The sequence below is a fragment of the Nothobranchius furzeri genome, chromosome 14 (assembly GCF_043380555.1).
Source record: "Nothobranchius furzeri strain GRZ-AD chromosome 14, NfurGRZ-RIMD1, whole genome shotgun sequence".
Taxonomy (NCBI): Eukaryota; Metazoa; Chordata; class Actinopteri; order Cyprinodontiformes; family Nothobranchiidae; genus Nothobranchius; species Nothobranchius furzeri.
The window spans coordinates 35,099,352-35,126,111 of NC_091754.1; the positions used below are offsets into that span (position 1 = coordinate 35,099,352).

General features: G+C 46.2%; 1 protein-coding gene across 1 annotated transcript in view; it reads left to right on the top strand.

Moving 5' to 3' along the window:
- Positions 1-26,760, top strand: part of enox1 (ecto-NOX disulfide-thiol exchanger 1) — a 104,028-nt gene that overhangs the window by 53,925 nt on the left and 23,343 nt on the right. Inside the window, exons 2-5 of the mRNA XM_054746587.2 lie at positions 10,220-10,512; positions 16,867-17,034; positions 17,119-17,325; positions 17,400-17,633. Of these exons, the coding sequence (XP_054602562.1) occupies positions 10,359-10,512; positions 16,867-17,034; positions 17,119-17,325; positions 17,400-17,633 (763 nt within the window). The 5' untranslated portion in view covers positions 10,220-10,358. The remainder of the gene's footprint in view (positions 1-10,219; positions 10,513-16,866; positions 17,035-17,118; positions 17,326-17,399; positions 17,634-26,760) is intronic.

The window sequence follows — 26,760 nt, forward strand, 5'->3', positions numbered from 1 at the left end:
CTCCGAGCGTTCATGTTTGTTCGTGCAGGAGGACAAAGTCACTCACTCGTCTTCTCAACTGCTTTTCCTCACTAGGGTCTCGGGGAGCTGGTGTCCATCTGGCATTAGGTGAGAGGTGGGGACACCCTGGACATGTGTCCAGCCCATCATAGGGACACACAGAGACAAACAACCAGACACATTCACTCACACCTAGGGGCAACTCAGAGTAAACAATTGGTCGCAGGAGGAATCCCACACATGCTTGGGACTCAAACCTGCAACCTTCATGGTGCAAGGCAGCTGCACCACCCCATATGCTAAAGTGTTAGTTTTAATCTCAGATTCTGCGTATGTGTGTTGTGAAGGACTACCAGTAAACATCACACCAACGCATGGCTTCATGTTTGTAAAAGGACTGAATGTTTGTGTTTTTGATGCTTTACACCACTGACCCCATGCTGCCGCTCACATCCTGAGCTGAAAACGCCACGCTAATGTTACATAAGTATGTGTTTATTGCAACACATAATGGCACTTTTTGACTTGCAAATGCTTACCTGTAAATGACTCGATTCAGGTAAAAGCTCCAGTGCATTACTGCTTGCCTTCTCTCTGATTGGCGGAGGAGAGGATGGCTCGTCTCTAACCATCTGGGCTCTTTGAACAGCCACAACCATGTTTTCTATTCCAACCGTTTATTCACTGATGGCTCATTCAGATGTTAAATGCAAAATGCTCCCCTTCTTTTGGCGATCATTACGGGCTCTGAGCTTGCCTGTTTTTCTGAACAATGATTTGATTGGAGCTGATTGGATTTGCTGCCTTGGCTGCAGACTGTCTCTCTCTCTCTCTCTCTCTCTCTCTTTGCCTTCTCTTCGTCTCTGTGGCTAATGGAGCTTTTCGAGAGGCTTTATTAGAAGTAATTTGCTGCAGCGAGCGCTGACTGATATCTGGGCCATGACCCTGTCTCTCAGTTGAAGGGTAAAGAGGGAGTCCCAGTCAGAGTGGAAATGGCAGGCCCTGCACTCCGCCCATAGATTAGAGTTTTAAGTCTCTGCTCTGAATTCACTGAAGAGCTCTGAGAGGGGATAGTGGGGATCAGAGGAATGACAGTGATGAGTGATTCAAAACAGAAACTGGACTTCACGAGTCACCGTTTTCTTTTTTACAAGAGACCAAAGTGGATAATTAGAGTCCTGCTGAGTGTTTAATCTGTCGTTTTTCATTGAACTCTGGGTTTCTCTGTGGAACGCTCCATTACAGTTTGGCATTAAACTAGTTTATAACTTTTTACTCTGTTGCTGTTTTTGGTTGCATCAGATTCAGAGTCAACATGTCAGCATTAAAGAAACCAGGTCAGGGAATATCACATACCTGGGAATTAATGTCTCTCCCAAGTTAGCAGATCTAACCAAACTAAACTACATCCCACTTTTAAAGAAAGTGGAAGATGATCTTGCAAGATGGAAATCCTTTACGATATCACTCATGGGGAGGGTTGCTACAATTAAAATGATGGTCTTACCCAGAATAAATTACTTATTTTCAATTATCCCAAACAAACCACCAGCTGACTGGTTTAGATCTCTGGGCTCCTCAATTACCAAATTCCTTTGGCAGGATAAACCTTCACGAATTAGCTTAAAAACGCTTCAGAAGACCAAAGACAGAGGAGGACTGGATCTACCCAACTTTTATTATTATTTCTTAGCCAACAGGCTGCAATATATACCAAGATGGTTGCAAGATAACCCACTAGATGAGTCCTGGTTAGACATAGAACAGACACTTTGCAACACGATAGAGCTTTCAGACTTACCATTTATAAGCTCAAGCATAAGAAAACATGAAGGCTTCAAAAGTATTTGTATCAGCACCTCTCTGACAGCATGGTGGGAGTATCTTAAAATGACAGTCTTCACTATTACCATGCAGACGCACACCTATCTGGAATAATCCTGACATTTTGCAAAATAACCAAATGATGAACCTTCCGGACTGGAAAAATAAAGGAATCCTATACCTGGAACACATATATGAAGGATTGGACTTCATCCCATTTAATAGAATAGTCTCCCAATTTGGAATAGATAAGAATAGCTTTTTAGAATATCACCAAATTAAATCTGTAGTAAAACAAAAATTTAAGCTCAATAAAATAGAATTACAAACACCACCAAGGGTATTAGACTTCTATAATCTCAAACCCCCCAAACTACTATCTAAAGTATATAAGACACTGTCCAAAATAGACGATAGAATAGCAATCCCTATTGAAAAATGGGAGGTGGATCAATCAGTCAGCTTTGACCAGAACTTCTGGTCCCAAACTTGTTTAAACACTTTTAAAATGATCAGACACTCCAATTTACAATTAATTCAGTACAAAATTCTACAGAGTACACTATACAGGTCATCGGATGTTCAAGATGGGGTTTGTGTCGTCTGACACCTGTACACACTGCACAAACAACATTCCTGACAATTACATTCATGCACTGTGGTCCTGTCCACCTGTCCGGGAATTTTGGGGTAGATTATGTGAAGACCTGTCAAAGTCTCTGAAATGTCATATCCCAACTTCTCCCTCTCTTTGTTTACTGGGAAACCTGGACAATCTCCCGATTGAAACATCGTTGGTTCACATGGTTCTGACTGTCATATGCATCGCTAAGAAAACATCCTCATGAAATGGAAAAATAGAGATACTCTGCATTAACCAGTATAGAAATCTTTTGTTAGATCATATTACACTTGATACAGCCTCTGCTTACACTTCAAATTTATCTCTTTGGGCTCCTTTGATCGGTTCCATCACATAGCGATGACGGGGGACCATTGATATTGTCCTGTGGGATGATGTGGGTGAGGGGGTGGAGGGTCTGAGTTTGGAGTATCTGGACGTTCCTTGGAGGTGGGTTCACTGGGGGTGTCTGGGTCTGGGGGGCTGTTGCCCCCCTCTGGATGTGCTTGGGTTGCCTCGGGGGATGGACTACTGGCGGTTGTGAGTGGGGCCCCTTGGAGGTCTTGGTGGTGAACATGGGTCACTGCCCGGCGGCTGCATTGCCCCTAGGTGGGTCTGGGTGGGGGCCTGGGGGCTCGGGGTGTGGGGGTGGCCGGCCCCGTGGGGAGATCTGGGCGGGGCCTTGGGTGTCGGGTCCTGACATGTATGCTGCCAGGAAGAAGGCAGGAACATGCAGCAGTGCCTGACCTGGGTTCAGGGGCCTTGGGTAGACATTGGCTCCTCTGCTGTCCCATCACAGGGGAGGGGGAGGACCCAACCTTACCTGGATGTCCTATGTCTTATATATTCTGGAAGTTGTGCAAATGCAGGGATGGGCATAGATATTCTGCTGGGGTGGGGCTGGGTTTGTGCCCTCTGACTCTGTGAGGCTCTGTAATGCTGCTGCTTTGGGCCCAGGCAAGATGGGCTGGGGTCTCCATGCCCTCGGTGGCATGACAACAGAGGTGCCTATTGGGGCCAGTGGGGGAGCTGGCTCCCTGGAGGGCTAAGCCCAACCAGCCATTCCACCCCATCCCCGCATATTTTTCCCCTCCTGCTCCCTCACATCATCACACAAACATGCACATAGGACCTTGGGGGGTGGACAAGTCAGGGAGTGCGGGTATGGATCCCATTTCCGCATTACTGTGGCAACCTACCCCCCAATTTTATTTGCACCTTATACACTTCCACCAGCAACATTCCACGCAAACACGCACTTAGGGTCTTGGGAGTGAGCACATTCAACGGCACTTGGCAGGGGGATTTCTCAGCCTCATCTTGAGTGCCGGGGCCCACTTCCAATTTTAAACTGCATTTAGACACCGAGGGCTGTGGGTGCAAGTGGGGTGGTGTGGTGGCATCCGCTGGCATAGGCCAGACAATGCCCGCGCTGCCCCCTCACCACAGCCATGGAATACACCTCATTAACACACAACACTATATTGGAGCAGGCGGAGGGAGACTAGGGGTCTTAGCACACCTCTGTTGTTGCTTGGCTTCCTGGGGCTGGAGGCTAGGAGGGAGATCCCACCGTCTGGTTGGGGTCTGGGGTGGTGGGTTGCTGTGCTCAGCGTTGGGCGGGGGGGCCTGCTCATCAGCACCCCAGCAGAAAAGGTCAAACTCTGGTAACCAGCGATGGTTGTACCCAATGTGCAGCAGTACCGGGACCAGAGTGAATAGGGTGTGTATGGGGAGCATGAGTGGGTGTCCGGCGTGCATTTTTGTAAGTCTTTGGTTGTATGTGCATGTGTGAGCATGAGGGAGGGAGTGTGTGACTGTGTTTGTGTATGACTGTATATGTCAGGTGGGGCCTTTGAGTCCTCTCTTCTCCTGGGACTTCTTTTGATGATATACTGTAGATCTTCATCTCTCCTCTCCCTGCCACACCTGGTGTGGAGTGCGGTGCCTTGGTCTGCCTGGGTCGTGGCTCCCGGGTCAGGGGGTTTAAGATTTTTGGCGTCTGCCTGATCAACCAACCAATTTTCTAACCACCGGACGGGCGGACGTGGAAAAACATGGCGGACTGGCAAGAACTAGTATGGCAGAGGTTCGTAAATACAGACATTTGTATGATTCAGCTCTCAAAGATCACCGTGATCAACATGTTGTTAATAATTCTTGGAGAGAAATAGCTCGCACTGTCGTAAAAGACGAGGACGCTGTTAAAAATGCTGGAATGCCATGCTGTTAAACCAACTCCACCTGCAGGTGGATCACTGACTTCCTGACGGACCGAAGGCAGTGCGTGCGGCTGGGGAAGAATGTTTCCACCATTCAGACAATTAGTACAGGATCTCCACAGGGCTGTGTACTTTCTCCTCTGCTCTTCTCCCTGTACACAAACTGCTGCACCTCGAGCCATGACTCCGTTAAACTAATCAAGTTTGCGGACGACACCACCCTCATCGGGCTCATCTCTGACGGAGATGAGTCCGCCTACAGGAGAGAAGTGGAACGGCTGGTGTACTGGTGCAGCAGCAACAACCTGGAGCTCAATGCTCAGAAGACAGTGGAGATGATTGTGGACTTCAGGAAAGTAACAGCCCCATCTCTCCCCCTCGTCCTGACGGACACCTCCGTCACCACTGTGGACTCCTTCCGCTTCCTCGGAACCACCATCACACATGACCTTAGGTGGGAGCCATCCATCAGCTCCCTGATCAAAAAGGCCCAGCAGAGGATGTACTTTCTGCGGCAGTTGAAAAAGGCCAAGCTGCCGACCCAGATGATGGTGCAGTTTTACACGGCCATCATTGAGTCCATCCTCACTTCCTCCATCGCTGTGTGGTATGCTGGAGCCACAGTGAGGGACAAACACAGACTGCAGCGCATTGTGCGCTCTGCTGAGAAGGTGATTGGCTGCAGCCTTCCATCTCTCCAGGACCTGTGCGTCTCCAGAACTCGTGGGCGTGCAGGTCGGATAGCAGCTGACCCTTCTCACCCGGGTCACAGACTTTTTGAGCCGCTTCCCTCGGGCAGGAGGTTACGGTCCATCCGGACCAGAACCTCTCGCCATAAGAACAGCTTCTTTCCATCTGCCGTTAGACTTGTGAACAGCTTATAAACACACAACCATGCTCGTCTTCGGTACTTGACATAACGTTACGTTATCGGCCATATTACCTTTACCTGCCATTTTTTATAGCAAAGTTTTATGCTAGTTATTATATTTTATTCTACTTTATTCTACTCTATTCTATTTTTTAATTATATTATTCATGTCATATGTAGCACATTAGTACCGAAGCAAGTTCCTAGTTTGTGAATCGTTTGTTCACTAACAATGGCAATAAACCTTTTCTGATTCTGATTCTGATTCTGATTGTTAACAACAGTAATTTTTACTTCTACTATGGTGTAGTGTTGGATGCATGTCATATAGCTCCATGCTGCCCCCTACAGTTTGGGAGAATATTGGCTCACCACAGAGACAAGCCGCTTGAACAATAAACGCTGCAAGTTGTGAAGCGTGTTCCATCCACGAGCCACATCACCAAGCGGAAAGTGAATGCGTCAAGCATAAACCAAGCTTTAATCATCCAATGTTAATGACGAACGAGTTCCAGAACCATCTTTGTAATTTTTTTCTGTTGAAGCTGTGGCGCTCAGCCCACCACACAAAGTAGAGCTCTGTGATTGGGTAACACCAAAGTGCCTGGGCCAATGCTGAGGCTAAAAGGGAGCGTGCTGAAGAGCTAAATCTTGTTACTAATGCTCTGGTTGGTCTAGACTTCTGAGCTAGATCAGTGGTTCTCACATGCGGCCCTGAAGGGCCGTATCCATCATGTTTTCATTATCCCTCTGCTCCAACACACTTGATTCAGAGGCTGATTCACCTGTTCAGCAGCTCCGGACCATGTTAATCACCTGCTGATTGAAGTCAGGTGTGTAGGAGAAGAAAAACAGCTAAAACATGCTCGAAACTGGCCCTCCAGGACCAGCAACAAACCTAATCTAACCTAAAAGATGAAACTAACCTGTAAGACAGACCCATTCCTCACAAATCCCGATGTTTCAGCCTTTTCAGTTTTAACCGTGATGCTTGTATCCTACAGCTGATGAAAACCCCACATTCACAATCTCAGACAATCAGAATATTGTGAAAAGGTTCAATATTCTAGACTCAAAGTGCTACTCTGATCAACTGATGCATCCAGAGCTCCTGCAGAGGGCTCCTGAGCCTTTAGATGGTTTCGCAGTCTCAGCTGAGTTACTGACATAAATGGACTTTTGCACCAGAGTCTCATTCTCCCAGCTTTACCAGTAGAGCTGGTTAAAGTGTTCATCCAAGCTGCAGACCGGGTCGTTCCCAACCCGCGGCTAAGCTCCACACCCAACTTCTGGAAACAGTTCTAAACTCTTGCTGCACCACTGTCTTTAATCTCGGCGTGAGAACAACAAGGACCTTTTAGTCAAAAATTTAAATTTACCTAAGTTTGCTCATTCCACGCTGTTGAATTATGTGTCAGGATCTAATCCCGGGATCAGGGTGTCATTGAAGGCAGAATATTTACAGATTTCCGCCTGGGCTTGGTGCCACGCTCCAGTCATATTTTTAATGCAGATGGAATTTGTGGAACATGATTAAAAGAACTGGAACACTAAAAAGCAGAGCAGCAGGACATTTTTATCAGGATTTATGGGTCAGCCTTTTAAAGATGGACATCCTGAGTGTCGCTGGAGGCTGACTGAGAACACACATGTTCTGCTGCTTTTATTGCTGCTAAGAAAAAGAAGAAAATATCATTTCTATAGCACCTCTCAAGATAAAAATCAAGAGGTGCTTCACAAAAACAAAAAATGTAAAAATATAAAAAGCATTTGGAAATTGTTTAAAAATATATTTTAAATGAGCAAAAAATAGGCAATTGTGATTGAAAAAATGTTAAGAAAGAGAGAGAGAGAATAGGAAAGAGGGAAATCAGTGGATCCTGAGGAAGGTGGAATAGGTGGGGAGAGCAGAATAAAGAAAGAGTGGTGAAGAAGGTCATACAAAAGCCAGCTTGAACAAGTGAGTCTTCAGCTGCTTTTAAAGGAGTCCACTGAGTCCACTGATCTCAGGCTCAGGGGGAGAGAGTTCCAGACTCTGGGTGCCACAGCAGCAAATGATCTGTCACCTTTGGTCTTTAGCCTGGTGCTGCACAACCAGTAGGCTTTGATCACTGGACCTCAGGGACCTGCTGGGGGTGTAGGGACTAAGAAGATCACCAATGTAAGATGGTGCTTGTCCATGTAAGGCCCTATAGACCAGAACCAGGATCTTGAAATGAACCCTGAAGTTGACTGGCAGCCAGTGAAGCTGGAGGAGAAGCGGGGTGATGTGGGTGTGTTTGGAGGACTTGGTCAGAAGCCGAGCACAGGCGTTCTGAACCACCTGTAGACGGTTCAGGGAGGTTCTGCTCAGACACGTGAAAAGAGAGTTACAGTAGTCTAAGCGCGAGGAGATGAAGGTGTGGAGAAGTGTCTCAAGTTCAGAGCGGGACAGAATGGGACTCGGCTTAGCAATGTTCCTGAGATGGAAGAAGGAAGAGCGAACAAGAGAACTGACATGAGAATCCAGGGTGAGAGCTGGGTCAAAGGTCATGCCAAGATTCCTGACAGAAGGTTTGGTGTGAGAAGAAAGCTGACCAAGAGAGTCTCTGACTTTGGGAACCAGCTTTTCTGGGGCACAGATGAGTATCTCAGTTTTTATACTACATTCAGCTGAAGAAAGCTCCCAGCCATCCAGGTTTTGATAGAGTCTAAGCAGGAGAGTAACAGCTGCAGCTTAGACATCTCATGGGGCTCATAAGTTAAATGCGCTCACTAACCAGCAGATTCAGACGTGTGTGTGTGTGTGTGTGTGTGTGTGTGTGTGTGTGTGTGTGTGTGTGTGTGTGTGTGTGTGTGTGTGTGTGTGTGAACTGGTCAATATCACACCTAAAACAAAGCAGACTGGACATTCCAGCTTCTCTTGATTTAATCAAACCTCCTCCAGCTAACTGAGCAGCTTCCTGTCGTCCTGCTGCAGCATCAACAACATGGATCCTCCCAGATATGACAAGCTTTAACACCTTTACCTCTGAGCTCCCCTGCGGTTGTCAGCGTTTCCTCACGAAGAGAATTAATCTCAACTGGTTGCCCACTAAAGGTATTTGAAGGTTGCTTTATTGGCGAGGTGGGTGTGGAGGCTGTGGTGCAGCGATGCTGGGTGAAGGGTGAAGGCCAGGTGATGCAGGTGCAGGCTTTGACCACTGCTCTGCTTTATCAGGGGTCAGCAGAAGCTGCAGGGCTGACTGATTGCCAGATTTAAGCTGTAACAAATCCAGCTGCTTAACATTTCTACTGCTTTAATGCGCCTTTGTGCCCTACAGAGCTGCAGCATGTATGTAAATATGATGGGGCTTCTACGAGGGTGCTTGTTTGTGAGAGACTACCTCCTGGTGTTGGGGTTGAATGATTCAGAGATCAACTGAGCTCATAAATGATTAACAGGACATGAGTTGAGCTGTGAATATTTCATGGTGAGTGAAAGTGAGCAGAAACACTCGGAGGAGTTGGGCATCATCCAGTCAGATGGTAGAAGGATGGAGACAAACAGAGACCCACAGAGACCCATACAAACCCAAAGAGACCCACAGTGACTCACGTAAACCCACAGAGACCCACGTAAACCCACAGAGACCCACGTAAACCCACAGAGACCCACAGAGACCCACATAAAACCACAGAGACCCTCAGAGACCCACGTAGACCCAGGAAGACCCATGTACACATGGTAGCAATGACTCACTTCCTTAAACAGTAGAAAAGTAACATTGAGACTACTGGTAGATTTCCATGAGAAAAACATTTTTTAACTTTAGCCAAATCTTTGCAGAATCCGTTAGAACTGGGAGTTGTGAGCGACTCCCCAACGAGCACAGTGACATTAAGGTCCCCATCTTTAAAACTGAGTCAGCTGAAGCCATTTTAGTGTTTGCTAAACGTTACTTATAATCCACACACATGTTTAGCTGATTACAAAGATGACAACAAAGAAGCAGCAGCGCTTGGAGTTCACGACGCTGATCTAAAAACAACTAAATAAAGATTCACAAACAGAAGAAGCTTCAATCGCCTGAGACCTGAACAACATCATAAAATTATATTTATCAGCGTGTGGAGAGACAAAAACGAGGCAGTTCTCATGTCTGTGAAGGTACATTAGATCTTCAAACACACACACACACACACACACACACACACACACACACACACACACACACACACACACACACACACACACACACACACACACACACACACACACACACACACACACACACACACAGTCAAAGCTACAATAGACACAGCCACAGGTGTTAAGTAACTGTCTGCCGCAGTTCATTAAACATAAGATTCTTATCCAGATTAGGTGTGTGTGGGTGCATATGTGTGTGTGTGTGTGTGTGTGTGTGTGTGTGTGTGTGTGTGTGTGTGTGTGTGGGTGGGTGGGTGGGTGCGTATATGTGTGTTTGTGTGCGCTCTCTCTTTTCCTTCCATCCTGATTTGTCGTTTTGAGTTTTTTACTCATGAAGGTGTTGCTATAACCCTGCAGCTGCTCGGTCTCTGACTCTGACCTTCTCGTTTCTCTTGCTAACCCTAACTCTAACCCTCTTGCTCAGACGAGATTCAGAAGAAACTTCTGCATAACAGTGAGAAGCAGAAATGATCCAACAAGATTCCAGATGTTGTTTTTGTCTTCCACAGGTCCCTCCATCCTTCTGTCAACCACAGACATGATCTGATGAGTGGACAGAAGAAACAGGAACAGGACCACCTGCTATGGCCGGCGGTACGCAGCAACACTCAGCTCTGACTCAAACTTCAATGAGGTGGATTTGCTGAGATGTTCTCGTCTGCAGCAGCTGATGGAGCGAGCGGTCTGGGCGCTGAGCAGAACCATCTCAGCGCTCCTGTTTCCGACCAGGGAGCGTGGGCGACGGCCATGAACAACCTGGGCATCATGCCAGTGGGCCTCAGCGGGCAGCCGCTGGTTCCAGGTAGCACCCTCTCTCTGCTGGATTATCTCGCCATGTTTAGCTCCCGATTAACATGACTTTTATCTTTAATTTGTCCTCGTCAGAAAGTACAGCTCTGACTCTTTCAGGGCAGATTTGAACCACAAAATGTTTAATTAGTCAACAGCGTGTTTAAACCCTTTAAAAGCACAGCTAACAGCAGGGCCCGCGGCTCTTTCAGGGTTTATTATCAAGTTTATTTAAGTTTAGATTAAACCAGGTTCTGGTTTAATCTCACATTAGTGTGTTTGTGTTTCCTGTCTCTCACTTGTGGGGTAATTACAGCCACATGTCTCCCACTGCTCCTCACGTCTCTAAAATAATCCCATTTTAAGGATTTAACGCTCCTTTCTCTTCTGTCAGACCTTTATTCTCTTTATTTGCTCTGGTTTTCATCCTCCTTGTCCTCCTGTGTGTGTTTTGTCTCCCCTCTCTATATATCTTCCTCTGCTTCTGTCTCTGGCAGAAGCAGCTGAGCTCTCAGCCAGAGAAATGAACCTGGCTCCACTCGTTTTGGCTCTGGAAGAAAAAGCACAACCTCATGTGATTATGATGAATGCGTTGCACATAGATATGCAATTTCACCTGTCAAGGTTACAGCAGAAGGCCTTTTAATGAGTTTTCCTCCCAACACTCGAGGAGTCTCTTAATGCCTCCTGGCAGCTCAGATTATCTCACTACATCTTTTGTTTTTCCGTTTCCATTTTTTTACAAGCCTAAAGATCTCTGATAAAGATTCCAAGATGCTTTTTTCTCTCTTTTTAAAACAAAACGCTTTGCAGGAAGCATTTAACAGCCTGCAGCTCTCAGTGTACTCTAATACTGAGGGAAAATTAAAATATTAGGAATGACCATATATGGTCGTGCTGCGCAAAAACAACCATCCAAGAAAAGAGTTTCACTCAAAATACTCCTAAAATGGATCAGAACAGCTTATGCATGTAGAAAATCATCACTATCACACTCCAGCATGAATGGGCCCACACACACACCACGGACAACATTCAGATGTCCTTCTTGTATTTTTGCTAACTTTAATTTTGGATTCTAGAAAATATTTTTCTCACATATTTATTAGTTAATCACCGTCTTTCATGCCCACCGACACCGTCTGATGTATTAATCAGATCCTATCTGTCTAAATTTATGTGAAATGTATGAAATATCTGGACTGAAACTAGTCCAACTTTCATTATTATCATTATTGTTATAAATTCCCTTAGCATTGCTGTATGTCATTGCAACTAGAACTGTTGATCTTTTACAACAGGCACTCGTTGGGCAGCTAAGGGGGCCTTTAAGAATATACTGTATATTGAGCCATTAGTAGCATGGATATTCATATATACATATCTATGGTTAGCAGCAGCTGTTAATCTTTACATTCTTCATTCAGGGCTGCTAACGGATCAATATATACTCTTAAAGGACCCTATAGCTGCCCAACGAGTGCCTGTTGTAAAAATCAAAAGTTCTTGCATATAAATAGTATCAATGACATACAGCTATGCTTAGGGAATTTATAGCAATTATTGTTGTTATTATTATTATTACAATTATTCAGCTATTTAAACAAATAAGTACTACAGATTACACATTAATGTTATTATAATGTGTTTATTACAGCTCCTGGTGTGTTCTCAGTGCACAGTGCTGAGATCTATCGTCTATCACACACACACACGCACACACACACACACACACACACACACGCGCGCACACACACACACACACACACACACACACACACACACACACACACACACACACACACACACACACACACACACACACACACACACACACACACACACACACAAAGAAACATTTATTTGTATGGAATTACAGCAGGGATATTTGTCATTCTCCCTGCTGACAGCTTCCCTGTCCTGTCATTTGAATCACTTTATTCTCCGTGCTGTTGTGGCTGTGTGGGCAGCATGGAGGAGGATTTTTTGCTGATGTTTTCTTCCTCCTGCTCCCTTGTTATTGCAGTGTTGAAGATGCGATGCTGCACCACCCTCCTCCAGCCTGCCTGCCCTATTTTCACCCAGACAGGAGAAGCATTGCTCCTGTCGCTTCTGTCCTTTTGTTGTTTATCTCTCCTATTCTTCTTCACTTTTCTTTGTCCTCCAGCAAAGACATGCTGTTGTTCCCTCCCTCCCTTCCTTAAAAGGGCTCTCCCTTCCTCTATTAGCACATTCAGGGTTATTTCCTTGTCTCTGACCATAAAACCAGATTTTATAAATGTTGACTTTGGCATAAAGATTCTTTTTAATCTCAGTTTTGGCTTTAGTTTTTTCTTTGTTATTTTATTTAAAGTAACATGTGTTTCTTCTTCCCCCTACTGGTCAAAAGCAGAATTAAAACTGTCGTAAACAGCCCTGCCTCAGCCTGCTATAGCTAACGCTAACAACAAGCTAATGCTAATGTGGGCCAACTGATACAAAAAAAGCCACAAAGTAAAAAGATTCACATTGTTGGACAAAAAAATATCATTACATTCAAGTCCAGTAACAACAAAACCAGGTCACCATCAGTCCATGATTTTGTATCCTCTTTCAGCTCCCTCACGCCAATGTTCACTTTGGTTTTAGCTCTTTGCTTTCATTCCAAAGACATTACTGTCTTACTTTGGTAACACTTTACAGTAAGGGTCCCTTTATTAACGTTACTTAGTGCAATGGTTCCCAAACTGGGGTACGGGACCCCAGAGGTGGTTCCACAAGATTGCAGAGGGTCCCCACATTTTTGTCTGTGCTGAACTTATGAGTTTGGCAAGATTTTCTTTGTAAGAATAACTTTTATAAAATCCCAATAACACACCCTACAGTATAATCAGAACTCTGTATAAAAGTTACACCTTTCCGTCTGTGTAAACTTTGTAAATGATCACATTTATCGGTGTATGCATGTAGGAGTTGAGGATGGGGGTCCTGGCTTGTCTTGGAAATGGTTTGGGCAAACACTGACTTGATGCATCATTAAAGCTCTATGTTTGAACAGTTAAATTTACTTTGAAAACCCTTAAATTTGACCCTCTGACCCTGTTCGATTAGTAAAAGTAAATAATGTTTCATATTGTATTTTTTTCTAAGTCCCTTCCCTGGCCTCTACAGCTGAACTAGTCATTTCTGCAAGCCTACCGCGTTGACCCATAGAGTCGCGTTCACACAGGAGGGAGCTGTCAGTCAGCGAGAACGAGGAACCCTTATTGTAAACTGTTACTGTTACTTTTACTTCTACACTGTAAGAAAATGTTAAAAAAATGTCTTTTTTACAGGAAATCCCTAGCAGATGTGGTTACCAGAGTTTTCCTGTAGATTTTACAGCTGCACAGTAAATACTTTTACTGAAGAACTCAATTAATTGACAGTGATTGAAATCATGGTTGAAATCACATTGAATATCTGTTAAATCTACAAAAAGTTTTTGTTAATTTTGCATAAAACTTATTTAGTCAGGTGATATTGCAGACAGTCTTTTATACATCATGGTATGAGGTAGTATGTGGCACCAGTATACCTAATGACTTAGACTGGTTGTTGGTAATTGTCCCAGCTTGCATTTGAACCCAGGTCCTCTGCACGTTAGTCAGGTGCTTTACCATTTAAGCTATCCATTAGACATTTATCAGAGTAGTCATTTGATATTTGTCCTGACTCCCCCGTGATCCCAGCAGCACATGATACCTTCTCAGTTTCATGATGCAATTATGAATAATGTTTTCAACTGATAATATTTCTGCTATCAAATTTGGCATAATTTAATCAATAGTGTTAAAAGTATAGCTTAAACCTGTAAAGTAACTTACAGATCTCTGTATTTTCGAAAGGAACCAGAATAAAATGCAGTTTTTACAATGTTTTGATGTAATATTGTCCAAACTTGTTCAGTTATAAGTATTAGTGTTTTTCTGTATTGATTACCATTGTTTGTTGTTTTAACAAATAAATGTGTTATTTTCACATATGTTAATGTAGACATTACATAAACATAGTGTTTTTAATTTTTCTATCATTTGCTGTGATCACAACAGAAAATGTGTTTTTCAGTTTACAGTACTTTTCTGCTGTGTATTTACACCGTTTTTATGTAAACTTCACGGTCAGTTTCTACTTCTAGGCTTCGCCATGATGCCAACGAAAAAACAATATTCTTCTTTTTGTGTCTTTTGTTGACCATTGGTGAACTAAATAAGCTAACTGCTGGTCTGTATAACAGCCACCAGCACAGCAAACAGCTACTGCCATAGAGCAGGTGGAGACCTCCCACTGGTCCTACCTGAACTGCAAAAAACAGTTTCTGGTTAGCAGAAGGGCTACAGAGGGTTCTGACCACTGAAACCAGTCTGAGAGCAATAGCTTAGTTGCATCAGGTAGACAGGGGTTTAAGGTATCTGAGAGCCAAATCGTTTAGAACAGCCTCTGCATTCTGTTTTTTACATCTAAATATAATTTTCCTGACTGAAAAACAGAATTTAGACACATTGAGTTGCTGTGAGCATGCATTTGGTTTTGCAAGAACAAGATACCATACCATACCATACCATACCATAGTTTATTTATATAGCATGTTTAAAACGCAGCATGGGAGCTGCCCAAAGTGCTGCACAGGCTAAAACAAAACGCGACCATTCTAAACAACTAAAACAGAAGATAGAAATACTGATCAAAAGCAGATAAAACATGATGAATACTAAGAACACATTAAAACACTAAAACGAGTCACTGTCTAAAAGCCAAATCTTAAAAGTGGGCCTTTAAACGAGATTTAAAAACCGCCAGTGATGGAGCCTGCCGAACTCCAATGGGCAACGAGCTCCACAGCTTTGGGGCAGCATGCACAAATGCTCGTTCACCCTGTGATTTGTAATGCATCCAAGGCGTGCAAAGCAGCAGGAGGTCAGCTGACCTCAACGTGCACGTGGGTACATGGGGAGTGAGCAGGTCAGAGAGGCAGGGAGGTGCCAGGTCGTTGAGTGCTTTAAATACAAAAGTCAATAACTTAAACTGTACTCTGAAAATGACAGGGAGCCAGTGAAGATGTTCCAGGACAGGGGTAATATGGCTACGTTGGTGCAGGTTTGTCAAGAACCTGGCAGCAGAATTCTTGACGGCCTGCAACCGATTCAGGGCAGAGTCTGGAGCACCAACTAGGAGGGCGTTTGTGTAGTCAAGGCGAGAGGTAATGAAGGCATGGATGACGGACTCCAAATGCCTCCGCTTCAAGAATTGTCTGAGGCGAGTCAGGCGGCAAGGCTGATAAAAGCAAGACCTCACTACGGAGTTTATCTGTGGAGCCATTGTGAGTTCAGCATCCAGCTTTACCCCGAGACTTGACACACACTGTTTTGGGGTTGAGGGTTAAAAGGTCACTAGCAGGGTGAGAGCCATGGTGGTCGTGGGGGTCAAAAACAATAGACTCAGTCTTCCTTTCATTTAACTTTAAGAAGTTGGGTGCCAGCCAGCCCTTCACCTCATCTAAACGTGCAGCCAATCGCGAGCCCCCATTCTTCTCATCCATTTCTGCATATAATTGACAGTCATCAGCGTAAATGCGATAGCTCAGGCCGTGCTGATTCAGGATTTTGCCCAGAGGCAGAAGAACAATACAAAACAGCAGTGGCCCAAGAACGAACCTTGTGGCACCCCCCAAGGCAGTGGAAGACAGGAGGATGCACAGCCACCAATCTGGACAGAGATGGATCGGTTTGATAGGTAGGAGTGGAACCATTTATGTGCCACTCCCGTCACCCCAACCCAAGACCCAAGCCTTTCCAGTAAAATATGGTGATCGACCGTATCAAAAGCCGCTGAGAGGTCCAGCTGGAGCAGCAGTACCCTAGACCCAGAGTCAGATGCCACCAGAATGCAGATGTAGATAAATGACTTAAGTGTAAGAGTTAGCCACTGACAGCCTTGTTAGCAGGAGAAAAACAGGCTAGAGTCCAACAAACTGTCAGTATTAATAATAATTATCAATGTGTATAAATGACGAGTCGGGTTTCTTAGTTCTAAAAGAGAAAAACAACATGTTCATTATGGCAACGAGGATCAGGTACATTAGCATGCAGGTACTTTATAGATGTAATGTCACGTGTTACACAGAAGCTTCTACTGGCAACTTCTACTTCAAGCTTCTACTCCAGAAGAACATGCTGGAGGGTCAAAGGTTACTGATGTCAGGATTTATGATTGTTTATTTGAACTAATCTCCAAACTGTTGTGCAGAAACTAGAACTGTGTTTCTGTGGATTATTTGATGGCTGTAATCTCTTGTATAAATCTTATATAACCTGTTGGATTATCTGTTGTTTCTTGTGCCGTCACGCAGATTCTCTGTGTATCCAGAGGTTTGACCCTGGTCTGGGCCTCATAGCACCGATAAACCCAATGATGGCAGGCATCAGCTTGGTCCCACCTCCACCCATCCCCTCAGAAGTACCACTCATCAAGGAGATCATCCACTGCAAGAGCTGCACCTTGTTTCCCCAGAACCCCAGTAAGAACACAGGCGTGGGGCCCTGGGGCCCAGAGACGTGTCCGTGATTCAGACATTAGAGTATTTAATGATGATTTGTTGTAGATTTACCCCCTCCGTCGACACGGGAGCGCCCCCCTGGCTGTAAGACCGTGTTTGTTGGAGGACTTCCTGAGAACGCCACAGATGACATCATCAGGGAAGTGTTTGACCCGTGTGGGGAGATCACTGCCATCAGGAAGAGCAAAAAGAACTTCTGCCACATTCGTTTTAGTGAGGAGTTCATGGTGGACAAAGCTATGTACCTGTCAGGTGAGCACACTGGAGACGACCGCCTCCTTCTGAGGAAGTAAAGATCAAAGCTAACAAAGCTTTGATGTCTTCAGGATATCGTATGCGCATCGGCTCCAGCACTGATAAGAAGGACTCTGGAAGGATCCACGTGGACTTCGCTCAGGCCAGGGATGACCTGTACGAGTGGGAGTGTAAACAGCGCTTATTGGCCAGAGAAGAGAGGCACCGACGTAAGATCCATGAGGACCGCCTGAGGCCGCCGTCTCCCCCCCCAATCGTGCATTTCTCTGAGCACGAAGCGGCGATCCTTGCAGAGAGGCTGAAAGGTGAGTAGAATTTGAGTGAACCCTCTTTCTGTTTCCTGTCTGCAGAACACACACTTCCTGTCTGGGTTGGGTTCCAGTTTGGAAAGAATGAAAACTCCTCCGGTGAAGTTATCAGTCTATAATCTTATTATGAATGAATAATGAGATACACACACACAAGAATTTATTGATCTGGGACAAAAACCCTGGAGGTGTTGCCATGGTTACACTGATTTGTGAAGAAACCCCTATAACAAGTCTAAAAGCAGGTGTATCTAGACACAACATCTGCATGTTTGTGCTCTATATTCTCTAGTTCCGATCACCTGCCAGGAAACCTAATAAGGAATGCAAACGAATCCTTCTGGAAGCTGCACATGTATTGATTTTTGTCAGACCTGTCTGTGGCGGCCAATGCAAGCTGTTGTTTGTGTGGAGCGGTGTGAAACGGTTCGGCGCCGAGCCGGCGCACGGAGGTTCATACATGTTATTGTTGGTGTGAACGTGGTCGTGGCAGACAAGTTCCTCCAGAGAAACCTCGTCTGCTTACAAAAGGTTTAAAATCACATCATTAATGCTTGGTAGGATGCCTTCCTCTGACTCTTCCCTCTGCCTGCTCTCTTTCCACATGATGAAGTGTGGGAGTGGAGAAGGAGGTGTGGATGAGTGATGTTTCTGTGGAGGAGTTTGAAGGTCACTCCTCGGCTCAATGGTGGCTGGAGCTTTTCTCCTGTTGGCAACAGTAGAGCTGCACTTCTCTGTGTTTATACAAACACAGAAGGGCTGGAATCAATTTGGTCATTTTGAGCAATTTGAACTCATTGAAACCCAATATGCTGCTTGTTAGTGTTATTACAGTTATTATTGTGATCACATTCATTTCTTCATCAGAATCTTGAAAGGGAACATCCGACTGGCTCTGTCCTAAGGGTCTAGATTTAAAGCTGCTATAGCGAATCTGCAAACAAGCTAGGTTTTAAACACAAACAAGGAACACTCACCCCACCTCTCGGGAATCTTCCCTGGAGCCGCATCCACCAGATCCAATAGTTGCTTTTGGTCTGAAAGATGGTTTTTAGATGAATGCAAGAGAACCGCTTTATTCATTCTTTTCAAGTTTTTTTAATCTCAACAATGTATTTATAGCTATACTATGTTAGAATGTTGTTAAGAGGCATGAAAAAAATATTTTAAGCTAGTTTAAGCTGGTGAAGGTTCTCAGTCGACCAGGTCGTGGTAGTCTAAAAGGGTTCAACTGGACTTTTTTGGTTTCTTAAAGGGACTTTACAGACTTTTGAATTTTTATGCTCGCGGTGAACAAAGGTCAGAGTGGCTCGGTTATCAGGAGTGTCCTTAAGATTGTCAGAGGAGAAGAATTGTGTCAAAAATAGACAAAATGATCCTGCCACGAACCGGGTGAGGATCCACGGGTCAGAGGTCAGAGGCCAGAGCAGCAGTCTTCAGAATCTGGCAGAGTTGGATGCCGAAGCTTCAAATTCCAACCCAAAAATATCCACTCAAGCTTGAATCTGTGACTTCTGACAATGGTCTAGAGCAGTGGTTCCCAAACTTATTTAGCCGCGCACCCCCTTCTATGTCCCGGCCATGTTGACGCACCCCCCAGCCCCACATCAGGGCATGGCTACATATATATATATATATATATATATATATATATATATATATATATATATATATATATATATATCAGACGTCACGCTAAACCAGGGGTCGGCAACCTGTTCCCATCAAAGAGCCATTATTACCCATTTCCCACAGTAAAGAAAACACCGCAGCAGCCGCGGCGTTGTGGGCGGGGCCTACCCTCAGACAGCAGAGCGCTGCTCACAACAGGTGACAGCAGCCGGTACCGGTCGCTCGTGTACGTCAAAGTTATCTTTCATAAGACGATAATCAATAAAACGATTTATATAAAGTGGATCCAGAAGTTGTAGCCCGTCTCTGCCGACAATATTTTGATATTTTTCACCCTGTTGGTTTTACTGAGCAGGTGCCACTTTTGTCATATGTTTCTTTTTAAAATATGTTTAGACTGTTCAGAATACAAATCCAGGCTCTGTCACGTTTGATTGTTGTAATTAAACTTTGTAGGTGGGGAAGGTCAGAAAAGGATCCGATCATTTTGTTTTTCCCTCATTTACAGTGATGGAGATAACGGTGCAGTGCGCCTGGCTCTGGTGTTAATCAAGTTTAATTTGTAACAATTTTCACAAGAAAACAGAACAGTTAAAAGCAGGGCTTGTGTTGACCGGACAGTTCCCGTATTTGGCCGTTTATTTTGACGGAGAAAGAATAGAAAGAATTACCCCGACGCATGGAGACGAACTGACACTTTATTCGTTTCGCAAATTGCAGATGTAGCTAAATCACTCAAGAAAAGACTTCCTTTTGAACATCTGAGCTGGACACCGCTCAGCGCAGCTCACTGTCAGCGCGTACGTAAGGTGCACAACAAGCTGAAGATGTGGAGATGGGCATGGAGCGCATCGCAGAACCAGAGCGCATGCAGGAAGATTCCTTCCACTGAAGCGAGAGTTTTCCAAACCCGGTCTCTCAGAGAGACTTGTCACTTAGAAAATGTTCCCTGATGATGAAACTTTGGCTGAACTGTGCTTGTTCCTGTCTCCAATGTGGCGTCTGAGGAGAGTCCCAGAACCTCACATCGTCTTCAGCTCAGAAAGTGCCTTTGATTATGCACAAGCGTGATGCGTCAACCCGGTCACACAGTAGACCGGGTTGGACCTGTTCAGGTTTACTCAGACAATCTTTACATTTAGAATTAGCATACAGATGTAAAATTAATGCAGTAAAATATAAAGCTTTTTATTTAAATATCCATTCATTATTTTACAAGCACAGAGAGCCGCATCAGATGGATGGAAGAGCCGCATGCGGCTCCAGAGCCGCGGATTGCTGACCCCTGAGCTAGGGCATGTGCGGAGGACACACACACACACACACACACACACACACACACACACACACACACACACACACACACACACACACACAAAATATACTTGTTTTCAATTACGTTTTTTGGGCCCACTTACATTTTCTTAGGCCCACCCACAAATGAGTTTCTGGCTACGCTAATGGTGACTTTTGACAGACTTCTCTGAGCTCTGCAGCCATTACACTTTTCACCTCGCGCACCCCCTAGCGGCAGCTCGCACACCCCTGGGGGTGCGTACACCACACTTTGGGAATCCCTGAGCTAGAGACACAAAAGGCAACAATTTAAATTTCAGTTGGAATCCCAGTTTGCATTTGTAGAAGTGGATTTGTTCTGTCAGAACACGCTCTCCTTTAGTCTCCAACTCTTAACAGTCGTAACAGGGGTGTCTCTTCCTATTGAAACCATCAGCAGCCTGCTGCGCCGTCCACAAGCATAACCCAGTCCTCCCAAAAATCTCATATCTTTTGGAAGTCAAGCTGAGATGAGTTCCAGATGTTTGCCACTTCACTGAAGTTTATTAAATTTAGAATTTTCTTTACTATTCATTAAAAATTTAAGCTAATCAAACAACATGCGGTTTAGAGTGATATTCACTTTATTGTTACTAAATCATACATACCAATAGCCAGAGGTGCACATAAGTGTTTCGCAGGTGCGCATGCACAGTCAAAATAAACAATGCACACCTGAACAAAAGCTGCAGCACGCATTTGCGCACCTAAGACTTTGTGGAGGAAGGAAGACATTTCTGGAGCTTTTAAAGATGTCCAAGAAGCAAGCTCCATTAAGTAATTATTTTGGTGTTCCTCTGCCTCCAAAAAACCGTCAGACTGAGTCGGAACCGCAAAAGAAGAGTATTTGCGGAGAAGTGGCTGCAGGAGGCCAGCTGGCTTCAAACAAATGATGAACGCACAGAGATTTGGTGCAGATTATGCCGTGAAAATCCCACCCTCGCAGACTAAAACAGCGCCTGTTACATAGGCACTAAAAACTTCAATCATCCAGCGTTTGATAAACATACTAACAGCAGAGAACATCAGAAAGTTGTTCGGGAAGTCAATAATGAAGCTGAACGCAGTCAGGAGCATGATGAGGATGATGAGAGTCTGTAGAAATAAAAACGGCATTTATGCCGTTTAAAAAACTTCAGTGCTCTGAAATAGTAATTTTGTTAAGTGCTTTAAAATGTCTTTTTTTTTTGTTATCACAAAAACAGCTGTTTACACATTGTGTTTTACATTCAGACAATTCAGTCATGTTATTTGAAAATTAGGTTTAAGTGAAGCTGGCAATATGTGCCTGTTGTACTTATTGTTTTCAGACAAAATTAAAATATGTTGCATCATCAATGCGTTACTCTGTTTTGTTCCTATTGTGAGTTGAGTTAAGAATTCAGTGCATTAAAAAATATGAGGACCAAGCAGCAACCATAGGTTCCCCCCTGAGTACCACCCCAAAAATAGTATGTGCACCCCTGCCTATAGCTCTGTTTAAGGAATATCAAAAATAATAAAGTTGATGGATCAGTCAAATACAGATAAATAAACTCTCGGCTTTCCATACCCAATAATAAACCCACACCTGGGTTGGAACAAAGCCTGTTTTCGTTTCTGAAGACCACCTCCGCGATTAATTATTAATGTTTGCTTGTTGAATCTCAGCAGCTGTGCAGTTTTCTTCTTTATCCTGTAATACCTAAAATAAACAAGCATGTTTTCTCTCTAAACAACCCTTTTCAATTCATTCTTCACCTCCGACAGCGGGGGAATACATTTCCATTCTTCACCCTCTCGTCCCTGTTCAGCAGCGCTTCATTGTGCGCTGTAATGCGACTGTAATCTGCTGCTGGCAATGAATGGAGCTTTATCAGAGCTGGGGAAAGGGTCTCCTTACAGGTTGTGCTGCGGTGGGCATTGAGCTCATTAAACGCTGTCTAATTCTCTCTTTTCTGTGGTTGTGGGGTGACTCAGGGGCAACGCTCAGTTTTTATTCAAATAAAGGAGAAAGCACCAACGAAGGCCTGCAGAGGCTCCACTTTTTGTGACTGAGACAGAAAGTGGCTGGAAAAGTTGGAAATGGAAAAGCCATTTTTGATCAGCAGCTGTGACGGGATTCACGAAGACATGAACACTGAGCGCCCCTGGAGAAGGATTGCAGTCCTCACTTCCTGCTCTGTTTGTTTAGCTCCGCTGGATGTTAAAGGTCCCATGGAACAGCTTTCATATCATCGAGCTCCAGCATTGTTTGACCTGATGTAGCGTAAAAATACATTCCAGTCAGCATCAGCGCATAGGTTTTATTAGGATTGGAATAACTCCATGCTTCTTTTAGACTCTAAATTATCAGTTAACTGAGAAATTCCAGAGCTGAGGCACTGGGCTGGGTTTGATCTGGAGAAAATGAAACCAGGAAGAGGTCTGAAATCAGATTTGTGGTGATGTATGCTTCATCAAATCAAATCAAAGATACTTTATTAATCCCAGAGGGAAACAATTCAGAGATCAGACATACATGGGCAAGACACATGACAAGAATCGGTGACTGTGGTCATTCGCAACCCTGATTCGCACTACCTTAATAGAGATAATAGGGTTACATGAGGATTGATTCAGGTGGAGGAAAAAAAGGCACTTCAGAGTTACCCTCCCACCAGGAGGTCAGCTTTGCTCTGCTAAAAAACACCTCAACAGATATGCAACAGAATTCAGACAACACAACATAAGGCTCCTCCTTGAACCGTCACCTTATCGTGGTGGAGGAGTTTGAGTGCCCTAATGATCCTAGGAGCTATGTTGTCTGGGGCACTTAGTGCCCCTGGTAGGGTCTCCCATGACAAATTGGTCTTAGGTGAAGGGTGAGACAAAGAACGGTTCGAAGGATCTTTCATGGCGGTTAAAACGAAGAGTCGGAGTACCCGGCCCGGAGGGTTACCGGGGTCCCACCCTGGAGCCAGGCCTGGGGTTGGGGCCCGTGAGCGAGCGCCTGGTGGCTGGGCTTTCGCCCATGGGGCCCGGCCGGGTCCAGCCCGAACCGGATACATGGGCTCGTCCAACTGTGGACCCACCACCCGCAGGAGGAACATGAAGGGTCCGGTGCAATGCGAATCGGGTGGCAGACCGAGGCGGGAGCCTTGGCGGTCCAATCCCCGGACGAGAAAACTAGTTTTTGGGACATGGAACGTCACCTCGCTGGCGGGGAAGGAGCCGGAGCTTGTGGCAGAGGTTGAGCGGTACCGGCTAGATATAGTCGGACTCACCTCGACACATTGCATTGGCTCTGGAACCCGAGACCTGGAGAGGGGTTGGACACTCTACTTTGCTGGAGTTGCTCCGGGTGAGAGGCGGAGGGCTGGGGTTGGCTTTTTGTTAGCCCCGAGACTCTCTGCCTGTGTGTTGGGGTTTACACCGGGGGACAAGAGGGTAGATTCCTTGCGCCTTCGGGTCAGGGAACGGGTCCTGACTGTTGTTTGTGCTTATGGGCCAAATATCAGTTCAGAGTACCCCCCCCTTTTTGGAGTCCCTGGGACGAGTGCTAGATAGTGCTCCATCAGGGGACTCCATTGTCCTGCTGGGGGACTTCAATGCTCACGTGGGCAATGACAGCTTGACCTGGAGGGGTGTGATTGGGAGGAACGGCCCACCTAATCTGAACTCGAGCGGTGTTTTGTTATTGGACTTCTGTGCAAGCCGCAGTTTGGCCATAACGAACACCATGTTCGAACATAAGGATGCCCACCGGTACACTTCGTACCAGGGCAGCCTAGGTCACAGGTCGATGATAGATTTTGTAGTAGTATCATCTGACCTGCGGCCGTATGTTTTGGACACCCGAGTGAAGAGAGGGGCGGAGCTGTCAACTGATCACCACCTGGTGGTGAGTTGGATCAGATGGCAAGGGAACATGCCACGTAGACCTGGCAGACCCAAACGCATAGTGAGGGTCTGCTGGGAACGCCTGGCAGAAGAACCTGTCAAGACGGTCTTCAACTCCCACCTCCGGCAGAGCTTTGACCACGTCCCGAGAGCAGTGGGGGACATTGAGTCCGAGTGGGCCTTGTTCCACTCTGCGATTGTCGAGGCGACTGTTGCTAGCTGTGGTCGTAAGGTGGCCGGTGCCAGTCGTGGTGGCAACCCCCGTACCCGCTGGTGGACACCAGAGGTTCGGGGAGCCGTCAGGATGAAGAAGGAGGCCTACAGGGCGTGGCTGGTCTGTGGGTCTCCGGAGGCAGCAGACAGGTACCGGATAGCCAAGCGGGGTGCAGCAGTGGCAGTTGCCGAGGCAAAATCTCGGGCGTGGGAGGAGTTTGGTGAGGCCATGGAGAAAGACTATCGATCAGCTCCAAAGAGGTTCTGGCAAACTGTCCGGCGCCTCAGGAGAGGAAGGCAGCAACTCGCTCACACTGTTTACAGTGGGGATGGGGAGCTGCTGACGTCAACTGAGGCTATAGTCGGACGGTGGAAGGAATACTTTGAGGAGCTCCTCAATCCCACCAATGCGCATTCCGAGGAGGAACCAGAGCTGGGAGGCCTGGGGATGGACTGTCCGATCTCGGGGGCAGAAGTTGCTGAGGTAGTCAAACAACTACACAGCGGCGGAGCCCCGGGGGCGGATGAGGTTCATCCTGGGTATCTCAAGGCTATGGATGTTGTAGGGCTGTCATGGTTGACACGTCTCTACAACATTGCGTGGTCATCGGGGGCAGTTCCTAGGGAGTGGCAGACCGGGGTGGTGGTCCCCATCTTTAAGAAGGGTGACCTGAGGGTGTGTTCCAACTATAGGGGGATCACACTCCTCAGCCTCCCTGGAAAGGTCTACTCCAAGGTACTGGAGAGGAGGGTCCGATCGATAGTTGAATCTCAGATAGAGGAGGAGCAATGTGGTTTCCGTCCTGGCCGTGGAACTGTGGACCAGCTCTATACCCTTGCAAGGGTGATGGAGGGGGCATGGGAGTTTGCCCAACCAATCCACATGTGCTTTGTGGATTTGGAGAAGGCTTATGACCGTGTCCTCAGGGGCACCCTGTGGGGGATGCTCCAGGAGTATGGGGTGGGTGGCTTTCTGTTAAGGGCCATTCAGTCCCTTTACCAGAGGAGCATGAGTTTGGTCCGCATAGCCGGTAGTAAGTCGGACCTGTTCCCAGTGAGGGTTGGACTCCGCCAGGGCTGCCCTTTGTCACCGGTTCTGTTCATCACTTTTATGGACAGAATTTCTAGACGCAGCCGTGGTGTGGAGTGTGTCGAGTTTGGTGGCAGGAGAATCTCGTCTCTGCTTTTTGCGGATGATGTGGTCCTCCTAGCTTCATCCAGCTCTGACCTTCAGCTCTTGCTGGGTAGGTTCGCGGCCGAATGTGAAGCGGCTGGGATGAGGATCAGCACCTCCAAATCTGAGACCATGGTTCTCGACCAGAAAAGGGTGGCTTGCCACCTCCGGGTCGGGGGAGAGGTCCTACCTCAAGTGGAGGAGTTTAAGTATCTCGGGGTCTTGTTCACGAGTGAGGGTAGGAGGGATCGGGAGATCGACAGGCGGATTGGTTCGGCGTCTGCAGTGATGCGGACGCTGAGCCGATCTGTCGTGGGGAAGAGGGAGCTGAGCCAGAAAGCCAGGCTCTCGATTTACCGGTCGATCTACGTCCCAATCCTCACCTATGGTCATGAGCTTTGGGTAATGACCGAAAGAACGAGATTGTGGATACAAGCGGCCGAAATGAGTTTCCTCCGTAGGGTGTCCGGGCTCAGCCTTAGAGATAGGGTGAGGAGCTCGGACATTCGGGAGGGACTCGGAGTAGAACCGCTGCTCCTCCGGATCGAAAGGAGCCAGTTGAGGTGGTTTGGGCATCTGGTCAGGATGCCTCCTGGACGCCTCCCCGGGGAGGTGTTTCGGGCATGTCCTGCCGGCAGAAGGCCCCCGGGTCGACCCAGGACACGTTGGAGAGGTTACATCTCCAATCTGGTCCGGGAACGCCTTGGGGTCCTGCCGGAGGAGCTGGTGGACAAGGCCTGGGAGAGGACGGCCTGGAGCTCCCTAGTTGGGATGCTGCCCCCGCGACCCGGACCCGGATAAGCGGAGGAAGACGAGACGAGAGACGAGAGACAACATAAGTGTCCACTAGGTGGGGTGGTGGGTTGGGACTATCCCCACTTCAGTTCCTGCAGCCACGATAAGCAGCGC